This window comes from Hyaena hyaena, unplaced genomic scaffold (assembly GCF_003009895.1).
Source record: "Hyaena hyaena isolate Hyena2069 unplaced genomic scaffold, ASM300989v1 scaffold_231, whole genome shotgun sequence".
Classification (NCBI taxonomy): Eukaryota; Metazoa; Chordata; class Mammalia; order Carnivora; family Hyaenidae; genus Hyaena; species Hyaena hyaena.
In genome coordinates this window covers 1019612-1033582 of record NW_024080862.1, presented here as the reverse complement: position 1 = coordinate 1033582, position 13971 = coordinate 1019612, and the positions used below count along the sequence as shown (strand labels likewise).

The 13971-nt window shown below is 44.0% G+C and overlaps 1 protein-coding gene across 1 annotated transcript; it reads right to left on the bottom strand.

The window, feature by feature from the left end:
• Nucleotides 1-1722: 1722 nt before the first annotated feature.
• On the bottom strand, nucleotides 1723-13785 carry PHF7 (PHD finger protein 7). Its single transcript, XM_039243617.1, has 11 exons — nucleotides 13153-13785; nucleotides 11864-11976; nucleotides 11093-11142; nucleotides 10617-10708; nucleotides 5336-5437; nucleotides 4862-4986; nucleotides 4241-4400; nucleotides 3571-3677; nucleotides 2994-3110; nucleotides 2461-2585; nucleotides 1723-2252 (listed from the first exon to the last, which is right to left on the bottom strand). The coding sequence occupies exons 2-11, from the start codon at nucleotides 11905-11907 to the stop codon at nucleotides 2026-2028; spliced, it is 1149 nt and encodes a 382-aa protein (XP_039099548.1). The 5' UTR covers nucleotides 11908-11976; nucleotides 13153-13785; the 3' UTR covers nucleotides 1723-2025.
• Between the last annotated feature and the right edge of the window lie 186 nt (nucleotides 13786-13971).

Genomic DNA, 13971 nt, shown 5'->3' with positions numbered 1-13971 from the left:
CCAGGTGCCCCACAAGTAGATTCTTTTTAAAGGGAACAATACTACTCCAGATGTCTGAGAATATGCCTGCAGACCCAAGTTATAGAAATTCTAGATTAAGAAACTAAAGTGCTAATCTTGGAAGTATCTTTCAGTTGTGAATTATAAGAATTGAGTCTTTAGGATAGGTAAAATATCATTTGTTTTTGAAATGAAAATTCACAATTTAAAAACTTTCTTGTCACTCACAGAGCTCTGACAAGGTGTCCTTGGAAGCCCAGGTCAGGAAGCACAACACTGACCAGAGAGAAAAGGAAGAAAAAAGGCACAGTCATGGGCAGCCCTAGGGCATTAGCCGTGCAGTAGGCCTAGTGAGCACCAGCTCAGGAGGAGACTCTAGGTGGCAGGTCTTCCAGAAAAGAAGGGCAGCTAATAGTAACCTGATGTCTGGCCTATAAGGAAAATTCTATTTTGAGGTAATTGTCATGTGGAACATTTCGGAAGAATTAACCACAGGTACATAGCAAATTGAGCAAATAACAGAGATAGGCATTCATTTCAAGAAAGAACCAATGTCCAAGAGAGGAAAAATAATCCTAGCTCAGAAGTACACAGCATTTACATAGTCATAATAGGTAAAACTGAAGGTTACTAATGTAAACACTGAAGGTTAATTTAACAAAGATTGTGATACAATTATAAAAGATGGACAGAATGAAAATGGGAAGGCCTTAAAGGTGCTAGATCCTTATGTAACAAAATAGGGAGTCAGTAATATATAAGATTAATAGATCAAGAAATGACTAAGAAAATGGAAGGTAGTTGCCTATAGGGAACGAGATAAGGGTAGGGAAGGGTAATTCAAGAGACCATTTTTCATTATATAGTACTTTCCTTTTAGTACTTCTCAACTTAAGGCTTTTAAAATTCTGTATTACTTTACCTATATACTTTAATGACAAAAAGACAAACACCTCATCCCACACCGCATGCGATTCCAAATGAATCTGGTCGTATCTGAAAGTGATCACTGTAAACACCAAGGATGTACGTCCCCCGGGGTCAGCAACATTGGAACTGAGAACCCTGTCCTCTGCCATTGGTGACAATGACTCAGTGAGACCCTGAGAACTGAGTATCTGGCAAAGGTCCTGAGTTTCCCCCACTAATCTAAATCCCACAAAATCATTAAAAACAAACAAATGTGAGATAGGTTCTCTTCAGTTTCTCCCAAGACCTTCTGCCAGGTTCCCAGCTGCCTTGTCTAACGCGGCTGTTCTGGCACGACTCCCTTACGCGAGATAGAAATGCCCAAGCCACCGGGCAGCGAGGTTTTCAGTGCAGGTACGCCATCGACCGCACCGCCTGAGTGAACAGAATCCTTCCACCCAGTGTGAGCACGGCAGCCCCTGCGCCGTTGGGGCCCAGGATCCCAAGCCTTGCAATAGTGGCCCATTCTCAGTCTAGTGTAAACTCCTTCGCGCGCTCACCTCCCTGATGGGAGCCTGTGTTTATTTGTGCAATGATGAAATCCCTGTCCCCACCCATCAACCCAGAGAAAGTTGATTTCTCTGCAAACTGCTTCCATCCAAAGCAACGTGTCTATGCTCTGAGCTGAGACTTCTACATTTATCCACTGCATTTTATAGATTAGAAGCATGAGTTTTCTATTTTCTCGCTCTGCCCTCTGGATTCTTCTGAATGCTAGATAAATTCCAGAGTGAATTTATGAGGAGACGCCAATGGAGAGAAAACCTTTATTTGCATAATAACAAACGTGGGTGAAGTAGGGAGAGGTATATGAGAACCAGACTAGGGTGGGAGAAGAGAAGAGGGCTCTCTGGGCAGAAAGAGCAGAGGCGCTCTTGTAACCACTAACACGTTCTGAGGTTGGCATCTCCCGGGGACTTCTCTTTCCTTGGTTCATACTCTCACTGCTGGCCCCCTTTCCTTGTCTCACAGTCCCAAAGGGCTCTCTCCCCAAAACCCACTAGAGGAGCAAAGCTTCATAGTCAAACGTGCTCAGCAGCAACTACTCAGAAGCTGTTACTTGGATTTTTTGGTGCTCTTCGTGATTTTGACACCCTTGGACTGCCAGGAGTGGCCTCTCCTGCCACCAGAGGACTCTGGTTTTTCTAGTAAGGAAGGTCCTGGCCAGTCAGTCCAAGAAGGGCCTGGATTCTCTTCCAGGCTGGTGTCTCTGCAGAAATGCCCCCGGGAGTGGAAGGTGCTGCTGAAGCAAGGGACGGCACCTGAGTTTTCAGGTGTGTGGTCTGTGGTGAGAGAAAGTTGGGAGAGGAAGACTCAACCCTCTGCCCCTCAGGCTCAGGTCCTTAAGCCCCTCCCTAGCCACTTTCCTTCCCAAAATGAAGGCACCAACTACAAGTCCCCATCTGGTGGCAAGCCCTCCCCCTTTCCCAGGCACCACAAGTTCCCCCACCTGCACCCCAGTTCTTAGATCAGACCACCGGAGGGTCCCACCTGTGGCTTCAGCAGAAGGTGCACACTCCTCACACTCCCATTTCTTACTGTTGGCTCTAAGGGAGGAACAGTCCCTGTGGGTCCCGTGGGATCCGCATGTAGCACACAGAATGAGGCGCCACCTCCTGCAGGAAGAGCCAAGGGGTGTGGAGACAAGTATCACACTATCACTCTCAGGAGGCTAGCTACAGGCCAGGCCTTTGCCGAGGGCTTCCCAGGCATTTTTCACCATATGTTTTACCCATGACCCACATGTGGCTGAGTGCCAAGTCCCGGACCCTGCAGTCGGGCACAGACACTCAAAAAGTGGATTTGGGAAAGAACTGGATCTGAGGGTTTCTGCCCTGGGCACGAGGAGGAGAGGGCTCCGCAGGGACCTGTCCACTTGTGCAGGAGTGTGTCCTGGGCTGGTCGAGAATGGGACCCTGAGGTCTGCAGACAAGAGCGGATTTCTTGCTCCTAATAACTGTGTCAAGGTCTAACCCTACGATGGCACCAATGAGAGATCTTTCTAACCAGGAGCCTTTCCCTACCCTTCGTCCTCAGAGCTGTCTCTGCCTCCTTCATACAGACAGATGGGGGCATCACAATGCTGGTAGCGCTGATACAACTCCGAGAAAGCCCCTGGCTCGAGTTCCCAGGCAGCATCTCTACAGTGGGAGAAGAAACACTGAGTAAGGGTCACATAATCAGTGGTGAAACCTGGGAGAAGCTAGAAAGAACTCGAGCTAGCATAGGAAAGGAGTGCAACAGGCTGCCTGAATATTTTAAACAAGATGCGCTGAGCAGCCTGGCAGTGGGAGAGGGTTGAGGCAGGATGAGTGGAACATGGGTGTTCCTTAGTTCCCCACTGGAATTCAAGAACCAACCCACCAGGGAATTCTGATCCCCAAGTACCCTTCTCAGGAACTTGTCTACCCCAACCCCCATGGTTCCCCACTCCTTTTCTTTTTATAACTGAAAAGCCCTCCTTCCATTCCTTCTCTCTTTCCCATATACGAAGGCATGGATTGCTTCTTCATTTTCTGAACTACCCTCACACTCGCCTCCTCTCTAGAAATCTAGGCAACCCACTCCCTGGCTCAATTCCTGCCTTAGAGTTTCCATTACCTGTCTGGAATATGAATTCCCATTCTTAGCATTTCTTGAGGAAACTCTTCTCGATTGTTACACTGTGGACATTTGAAGAAATGCTTTGCTGATGTGTGGGCGTATTTCTGCAAGAGAAACATGGAAGAGCGTTGTGTTTATAAAAACACCATCTTTGATCACCTCCTCTCCACCCCAACCCTCATTTCACAAAGAGGATGTTGCTAAGAGAGCTTGACTGGAGGTTTCCACTGAAGAGCTGTGGGTAAGCTAGTGTGAGGGGGTGCAAATCCAGGTATTAGACCAGAGACCTAGCTCAATTCAAGAAAGCTCCCAGGAGTGCCTCAGCTGTCATCTCTGGCTGTGGGGCTTGGCAATGCTGACCCATCTGGGGTCCTGTCCCTTCCATCCCAGGAAGCAAGGCTGATTTTGAGGCTGCTTGACGTATTCTAGGTTAAGCTCATTTGCTCTAGCCATCCTAAGGATTTTGTTCAGTCTAAATGTTATCATGAATCAGGTCTTACAGGTCATGGGTGACGAGAGACTGGGCTGACTTTCCTCTGACTGCCTGGAGCCAGCCCTGCATACAGGCCTCCAGGATGGAGCATGGAAGCCAAGATTGCCTGAGCATTCCCACGGTGCTCTGAACTAGAGAAACTGTGGAAGGTCCCCAGGGCAGAGAAAGCCGCACCTGTATGCACTTGCGGTGGTAGATGGTTTGACTACAACACGGACTCTGGATGTTTTCAACACTTGCTTGGGATAAGTCTTCACAACATAAGACACAGCTTTCCTCCCCTGCCTTCCCCTGCTGGATGTTCTGTTTTGGGCGATGTTTTTCGCAAAATGATCTGTAGCAGAGTAAACAGACTTACTTGGCTTGTTATTGATGCTGTCTTCCAACTGCCCAGCCTAGGAAGGGCAACCACCCAGGCCGATGCACAGTGAACCCCCATGCATGAGGAGGAGGAGGACCAGGGGGAGGAACAGCCCACATGCCTCCTCATAGCTGTTCCCCGACTGAACAAAACTCCCGGGATCGTCTCCGCAGCCTCCTATTCCTGAAAGGCCCACTTAGCTCTGAGCAGCTGTCTAAGAAGCCCAGCTGTTTGTAATTTAAGAAGGGTCTGGGAAGCAAGAAGTAACCCCTGTGAAATTGCCAAGCCAACACACTGTTTCTCATTATTGAATGGTGGGACAGATTCACCAGTGAATCAAAAAAGGCCCGTGAGAACTGGACTCTGATTTCATTAGTGGCTAATTAAGAGCAACTTGTGAAGGGGCAGCCCAACTTTTTCCCTTCGTCACTCACTTGTACTCTCCAAAAAATTGTGACAGGCAACCCCTTTCTTGGCCACAAGGAAGATGGAAGTTTCTGACACATTGATCCTTCTGGCAGTTGATAGCAGCTCCCTTTTTTTTGCACACAAAGCAGATCTGCAAATGAGATCCCAGGCGTGCTCAGGGCCCCAAGAAAGATGGACAGACACTCTGTGGCACATCACTCTATGGAATGGAAATTCTGTGAAGCAAAAGCCATTCCCTTTTCACAGTTGACCTGAAAGCTCTGGGGGCACCCTGAACTTGCACTTCAAGTGTTTTCCCAGGATGTTGCTCACTTAGGATACTACACCCCAGAGAAGCTTGCAATTTAAGAGGACGGCCAGTTGGAGTCCTTTGACTTCTAAACTAGCAGCTAGGGAAAAGAACAGAAACAGAGACTATCAGAGAGGTATGGGAAGAGGCCTACCCCCAGGCCCAGGCCCCCGTATTGGGGGATTCTAACCTTCCTAGAAGCCCGGGCTGCCTCCTTTTTGATGTCTTCAGGCAGGAATCCATGGAAACCTCTGTTGGAATGGCCTCTCTGAGGCAGCTTGCTAGATAGGATCTGGGGGAGCAGTAGAAGCAGGCTGTCAGCATTGATGATCAGTGAAACAGTGCAATGGGGTGAGGAGGATGAGAGGGTATATAGAGCTAGACAGGATATACAGCATATACGCATTTACAGGATAATTTACTGCACAAAGGCTTACACAGCATTAACTGTGTAATGTGTTGGGTGTTCTAGGTGCTTTTCAAATATTAACTCATTTAATCCTTGTAACAACATCAAAAGGTAGGTACTGTCATCATCCCATTTTATAGAAAAGATTATGTGACCTGCTCAAGGTCACAAGACTCCAGAAGCTGAGCCCTTACATATCTTTGTGTTACACTGCCTCTCATTTACTGAGCTTTGCTTTGGTGTGCTGAGTCCTTTGGGGAAATGCTCCCTGTGTATTGACTCGTTTTATGTTCACTATAATCCTGATACAGATACTATTGTGGTCCTCCTCTTACAGAGGAGCCCATTGAGGTACAGGATGGTAAGTGACATGGCTGGGGTCACACAGCAAAGAGGCAGCAGAGATGACATTCACACCCAGGCCCACAGATCCCACACTCTTAGCCCACCCACTGTACTGCGCCTTGGTACAGAATATGCTCTTCTCAGAGTATATTCTTTACAGAAAGGGAAACAGGGCTTTAATATCTGACTATAGTCATTCTGGCCTATTGGGGAAGAGAAGGAATTAAACTTTCTTTAAAAACACACTTTAAAGGTACTTTTGTTTCTGAAACGCCACCAGAGCAGATTGTAGAATGGGAAATCAAGGGAAAAAAAAGATAAACTGTTTATGTACCCAAAGACTTTTATTTGTACGCACATTGGAAAAATGTCAGCACTCAAGCCCCACCCCAAAAATCTCCCAAAAATATTGGGGAGGGCACTGGACTGCCTGCAGCAATTACATGTAATGTGTAATGGGGGCTCAGATGATTTTATTCTGACATCACATAAAGGTGACCCGACAAGGCTAGATGATTTGAGGATGCTTGAATTATAGATTTATGTTCCCAATTAGCCTTAAAACATATCTATTTAACACTAATTATCTCAGGGCTTTACGACTATATGAGTGATTTGTTTTTTATACTTCTATTATTAATGTTTTCTATAATGAGCACCTATTACTTCTATAAAAAGAAAATCAACCGTAGAAGATTATAAATAGTCTAAATGTCCTTTAAGAGCAGTTTGTTTTAATACTCTAATCCCCCATTACCATGGAATACCAATTACCTATTAAAAAGAAAAAAACTAGATCAATATGTTCCATATGGAAAGATCTTCATAAGTATTAAAAGATTAAAAACAAAACAAGCAAAATACAAAACACTGTGTATAGTATATTTATTTTTATGTTGAAAATGTATATGCTTGTAAAGGCATTAACCAAGACCTGGTACCCAAACCAAACAGGACTTACAAGAGAGGAAAATCACAGACCAATCTTTCTCGTAAGTATAGATGTGAAAAAGAAACAAAATACTAACAAATTGAATCTAGTACTATATAAAAAGGATAACACATCACGATCAAGCAGCATTTATACCACAAATGCAAGATTAGTTTAACATTCAAAAATTCAATTGATGTAACAAACCACATTAACAAAATAAAGGAGAAAAAATACCATCTCAATAGATGCAAAGCATCTGACAAAATTCAACACACATTTATGATATCCTCAGCAAAGAAGAAATAAAAGGAAACTTCTTCAATCTGATTAAAAGCCTAGAGCTAACATCATATTTTAGTGTTGAAAAATAGGATGCTGTTCTCTGATGACGGAAATAACATAAGGACATGCACTCATATAACTCCTGTGCAAAACTAGATTGAAAGTCCTAACTAGTATAATAAGGCAAGGAGAATTAAAAGAATTTAAAGATTGGAAATGAAGAAGTAGAACTGTCTTTATTCATACTACATGATTGTGTACACAGGAAATCCTTAGGCATTTACCAAAAATTTTAAAAATAAAAACAAACTACTGAATAAGTGAACTTTTAACAAGATTGCAGGATACAAAATCAATATACAAAATAAACTGCATTTATATATGCCAACAACAAACTTGAAAGTGAAAATTTTAAATACCATTTATAATTGAATGAAAGTCACAAAATATTTAGGCATTCATTTAATAAGAGATGTGTAAGACTTCACTAAAAAAAAATTGCTGAATAAAAAAATAACAAAAAATTTTTAAAAAACATTACTGAGACAAAATTTAAAAGGCCCAAATAAATGGGGAAATATATGACATCCATGGATTGGAAGATTCGATATTATTTGTCAATTCTTCCCAAATTGATCTTTAAATTCAGTGCAACCCCAATCTCAATCCCAACAGGTTTTTTTTTTCTTTTTTAAGGAAAAACTGACAAGCTAAATATAGATTACATGGAAAAGGACTTGATAGCCAAAACAATATTAAAAAGACAGTAGAACTTACAAATCTTACTTCAAAACACTCTAAAGCTACAATAATCAAGACAATGCAATATTGTTATAAGGATGATGCATAGATCAATGACATAAAATAAATCATCCAGATCCAAAGGTATAGGGTCAATTAATTTTGACAAATGCACCAAGGTAATTCAATGAATAGGCAAAGATTTCTTGGGACACACACTAACCATAAAAGAAAAAAACGGATAATCTGAACTTCACTAAAATTAAAAACATTTGTTTTTCGAAAGACACCATTAAGAAAATGAAAAGGCAAGCCACAGACTTGGAGAAAATAGTAACAAACCATACAGATACCTGAAAAAGGATTTATATTCAGAATATATTTAAAAACTCTTATAACTTGATAAGACAAAACAGCCCTACTTTTACAAAGGAAAGATATCTGGTCAGACACTTCACAAAGAACACAAGTGAATGGCCAATAAGCACACAAAAAGAAGCTCAACATCTTAAGTCAACAGAGAAATGCAAATTAAAACTACGTGAGATCCCAATATACCCCTCATAGAATGGGTAACATGAAAAAGATTCACCATATCAAGTTCTACAAGAACTGCAAGAATGTGCAACTGGAACTCTCAGAACTTGCTAGTGGGAGTGTAAACTGGTAAGATCACTTTGAAAAGTGATTTGGCAACTTCACATAAAGTTAAACACGCAGGGAGCATACAACCAGTAATTCCACGCTGAGGCATTTGCCCAAGTGAAAATGTGGGTTCACAAAAACACTTGTACAGGAATATTCATCACCACTTTATTTATAATGGGCCCCAAATGGAAACAATTCAAATGTCCATCAGCAGATGGATAAATAAGCCAATTATAAAATATTCATAGAACATGCATAGAGCACATGTACCCCAATGTTCATAGCAGCACTCTCAACAATAGCCAAAACATGGAAAGAGCCTAAGTGTCCATCAACGGACGAATGGATCAAGAAGATGTGGTTTATCTATACCATGGAATACTACATGGCAATGAGAAACAATGAAATCTGGCCATGTGTAGCAACATGGATGGACCTTGAGGGTGTTATGCTGAGCGCAATAAGTCAGGTAGAGAAGGACAAATATCATATGTTTGCCCATATAGGAGGATTAGTAGGAACTTAACGGAGGACCATGGGGGAGAAGAAGAGGGGAAATAGTGGGGGAGAGGGAGAGAGGCAAACCATGAGAGACTCCTGAATGCTGAGAACAAACTGAGGACTTATGGGTGTGGGGAGGGAGGGGGGAGATGGGCATGGAGGAGGGCACTTGTGGGGATGAGCACTGGGTGTTATATGGAAACCAACTTGACAATAAACTATTTGTAAAAAAAAAAAACAAAAAAACTCAGCTTTGGAATGATGAGAAAAAAATAAAATAAAGCATGGCCAGGAGTGTTGAGTGTTATGCCATGAATGTGGAGGAAGGATATATATATATATCCATTAATGTAAAATTACATACATGAATAAAGAAATGCTAAAAAGTAAAAAATAAAATAAAATATTCATAGAACAGAATACCATTAGGCAACAAAAAGGCACAAGCTACCGATACATGCAACGACAGGGGTTCATCTCCAAAACACTGCATTGAGCGAAAGAAGCCAGACACAAGAGTATAACTGCTGTATGATTCCATTTGTATAAAGTACAATAAAAGGCAAAAGCAATCTATAGATCAGAACAGTGATGATCTCTGAGGGGACTGACTAGAAGAGTGGAGGAGGGAACCTTCTGGGGTAATGGAAATACTTACTTTGATTGGGGCAGTGCTTACATGAGGATATACATTATATCCCCATGATAAAAGAGCTTACAAAAATTCATCAAACTGTACACTTAAAAATGGGTACATTCTATGGTATGCAAATTATAGCTAATAAAAAAGTGTTAAAAATAGCTTGAAGGACAGCTGATAGCATGTGCTTCTGGGGAGAGGGGAAAGGATTGGGAATACTGTTTTGAGAAGTATTGGGAATACTGTTTGAGAATAAACTGTTTACTTGTACATACTTTATACTGTCAGGATTTTATACCAGGTATGTATATTACTTTTTAAAAACTAGGTTAAAAAATTTTTTTAATGCTTATTTATTTTTGAGAGAGAGAGAGAGAGAGAGAGACAGGGTACAAGTGGGAGAGGGGCAGAGAGAGAGGAAGACACAGAATCTGAATCAGGCTCCAGGCTCTGAGCTGTCAGCACAAGAACTCGACAAGGGGCAGAGCTCAACAAGGGGCAGGGCTCGACGCGGGGCTCGAACTCAAGAACCACAAGATCACAACCTGAGCCGAAGTGGGAAGCTTAATCAACTGAGCCACCCAGGAGCCCCTAAAAACTAGGTTTTAAAAAGAAAAAAAGCTATTGGAGTGCCTGGGTGGCTCAGTCGGTTAAGCATCAGACTTCGGCTCAGGTCATGATCTCACAGTTTGTGGTTTCGAGCTCCACATCAGGCTCTGTGCTAACAGCTTGGATGGAGCCTGGAGCCTGCTTTGCATTCTGTGTCTCCTTCTCTCTCTAACCCTCCCCCACTCACACTCTGTCTCTCTCTCTCTCTCTCTCTCTCTCAAAAATAAATAATAAACATAAAAAAAAGAAAAAAGCTATTAAGAAAAACAAACAGGGCTAGAGATTGAGGCTAGATGAAAAACAGAACAGACTGTATAGCAAATGCCATGAAACACTGAAAAGAAAGGGGACCTTATACTCACAAGACAAAAATAATGCACACTGAGATTGTCTTTCTGAAGAAATTCCCCCAGTTTTTCGGGATCCCCAGGTTCTTGAAGGCATAGCCGGCAAACTGGAAGAGAGAATGTTAAGAATTCAATTTGGGAGTATAACAATCTAAGTATAAGGAGGAGTCTAGTATTAGGAAGAGGACATTTTGACAAGGATGGAGGTTGGGATGAAGTGTTACATGGTATCAGGTATACATTTTGGCCACTTTTGAAGGAATTGGCTACAACTGCACATTTCGTATACTTTTGTCTCAGGTGGCTTTAATTCACTTGTTTCTTGAACATTGGATGAAGCATTTCAAAATTGAAGGACCCTGAGTTCTTTAGGATCTTAGAGAATCTGGGAAGTAGGACAGACAGAGAAGCAAGTCTGTTGCCACCCTACATAGGTGGCCTTTGCTGAGGGCAGAAGGCAGTGGCTGAACAGAGCCTCCAGTCTTTCTTACCAGGCCCTGAAGACGGCTTCCTTTGGGTTACCCTCGTCTTGGCAGATTTTCTATACAAGAGAAGGAAGAAGTACAAGGTGGTCTTTGAGGATCCTGTCGACTACCATTGTATCATTTCCCTCAAAATGCCTCCATGAGTCTGATGAAGGGGCAAAATATCAAAAGGCTAAGACATTGGTTTCTTTTTTTATTGCATATCTTTTGACAGCACAAACTGTACCCACTAAATTATTTGAATTATGTGAGATTGTACTTTTCTTCCTGTTCCCATTGGCTGTGCTGCCTGTGTAGACTGAATGAATGCAAGAGTAAACCCCCCCTCTACTGTTTCTTCTGCCACATACTCTGAATCTCTGGTGGTACCATGCTCACAAAGCATCAAAAAAAAAATACTAAAGTTGAGTGTAAATTTCCTATTGTGAAGCACTATTCTTGCCAGTAAGCAAGAATCTACAGAAGGCTCTAGAAACGGGTGTTATTATGATGTACATTTTCCAGATGAGGAAACTGAGGCATAAAGAAATGAAGTAACCTGGCCCAGGTCACCTAGTTTAGCAAGCGTTAGAGCCAGGATATGAATCTAGGGTTAGGGCTCCAGCACTTCATTACTAGGGATAGCCCTGAGAGCACAGGTGACTGGACAGCTTCCAGGGGACCACTGGTGCCTGCCTCCATACTCCCCAACCTCAGCCCCCAAGGCCACACAAGCGTAGCATATACCACAAGCCTTTGGACAATTTCTCCCAAATTCCCTTATGTCACCTCCTCTACCTCAGTCTTTGACGTTCCTTCTTCTTTTCTTTAATAGTCTTCATTCGCTGCTGCCTCTCTCTTCTAACTTAAATTCTTCTATACTATTATGAGGACAATATAGGCTCTTCCAGCTATAAATATAAATAGGGTTTGGTCAGCAATTTAATTCTACATTTGGTTCTACAGGGTCAAAGTAATAGTGTACTTCACCTCCTAACGCATGTGACATAATAAAAGGGACCCACCCAGTATCAAGGCTAGTATTAGCCAACAAATATTGTGTTAACTGTTCTAGGCACTTTACGTGTGGTAACTCACAAACACTCCCATGCAGGAGGTACCACCGTTATCCCTATTTTCAAGATAAGACTGAGGCACAGAGAGGTCACAGAGAGGCACTTGCCCAAGATCAGTTACTGCTATCACTCAGCAGAGTAAGAATTGGAACTATTGCTTGATCTAAGTGGGTCTTTGTTTTCTTCGTGCCTACCAAATGCATGAGGTAGTGCTCAGGGGGGAAAAAGGGCTCTTTTTGCCTCCAAGTACAGGTGCCTTAATTCTACCCAGTAAAAGCTTAGAGAAGGTAGCTCTTTCCTAGTGAAAAGAACCCCTGGGATTTTGACTGCCTAAAGCAAGAACGCCCTCTAGTGGGAGACAAGAGACTTTGTCTGACAAATCACCCCTTAGCTCCTATCGCTTTTCACCAGGCTCAGCAGACCATTGAGGTTTGGTCTGTTCCCAATCTCTGTCTAGATCTGACCCAAGAGTAACATGTCCCAGAGTGGAGAGGACACCCTGCACTCCTCCCCCCACCAATGTCAGCCGACTGAAAATTTAGTTTTCATTGGTTAAAGGGGAAATCCATGAAAGAGACAAATGAAAAAGTCATAAAATCCACTCCCATGAAGAAAGGGAGGGGAGGGCAGCATTTCTTCCAAGGAGAGCTGAGTGAATCAGGTCACTCCAGGGACAGACCCTCCAGCACCCATGTCCTCAGATCAGAGCTGGGGAGTGTGAACATCTACAGGGACTGTTAACTGTTCCCTGCAGATACAACTACTAAGGCAACTGGCTGTTCAGAGAACTAAGACTAGACCGTTCTTCCTCTATGTTTGTTCCATCTCCTCCTCTGACCCATGAGTTGCACTCGCAGGAGTAATGACATTTGACGGCTTCTTATTCAACAGAAACACTCGGACGGGCTGGAAGAGGAGGAGGGCGTACACTAGGGGGATCCACTTTAGTGATTACTGAGCAACTCTGGGTTGCTGGGGAGAAAACCGGGCGTCTAGTAATAGAAATAAAACCTTGAAACGTCAGTTCTTTGCATCGCTGGACCAAGACGTTCCTTGAATGGGATTCTGGGCACACTGGTAGTTACGGGAAGACTAACTGAAGACAATCTTCAGAGCGTTTGAGGAGGGACGTTGCAAATGCCGGCTTCCACAGTCCTAGACTTCCTAACCCAGCGGATGCTCCCTTGAAATGGTTATCAAGCTGTTTCACTGGATGAGTGCTGGGTAAAGTCTCGCTGAAAAAATTAAAAATAAATTAGCGTCTTCGGCCCCGCCGCCGCAAGAATCAACAATGATTTATTTGGAAAATACGTGTCGGTGTGGCCACAACCGTCCCCCGGAGGTAACAGCCGGAGAAGGGGCTCAAGGAGCATCCCGCATATCCCAGACCAGGCTCATGTCGCGCCTGCCGGGCGGCTGGTGCGGGGCCGGGCCGGAGGTAGCCTCCGCCGCTCGCTTCTCCCGGTAGCGCACGTTCCGCTGCTGGAGCCGCCCACCCAGCTGTCGCCGAGGGCGCCGCTGTCCGGTGAGTTATTCGTTGTCACAAGCCGTGGCAGCTACCTCGCCGGCGGCCGCCCTGCGCGGTGATTGCGCCGGCGAAGGGGGCGAACATGCAAAAGGGGGCCGGGTCACGCGGACTGCGACCCAGGGAGACTGAGGCCGTGCGGACCACCGCGTGACTGACCGTTGTCAAAGCAGGACCGCTAACGGCCGCGCGCTAACGGCCGCGCGCCCGCCCCGCCCCTTCCTCTCGCGCAGTCTGCGCCGGACCCCGCTCTCGCCCCGCCCCCTCATCTCGCCCCGCCTTTTCCTCTCGCGCTGCCCGCGCCC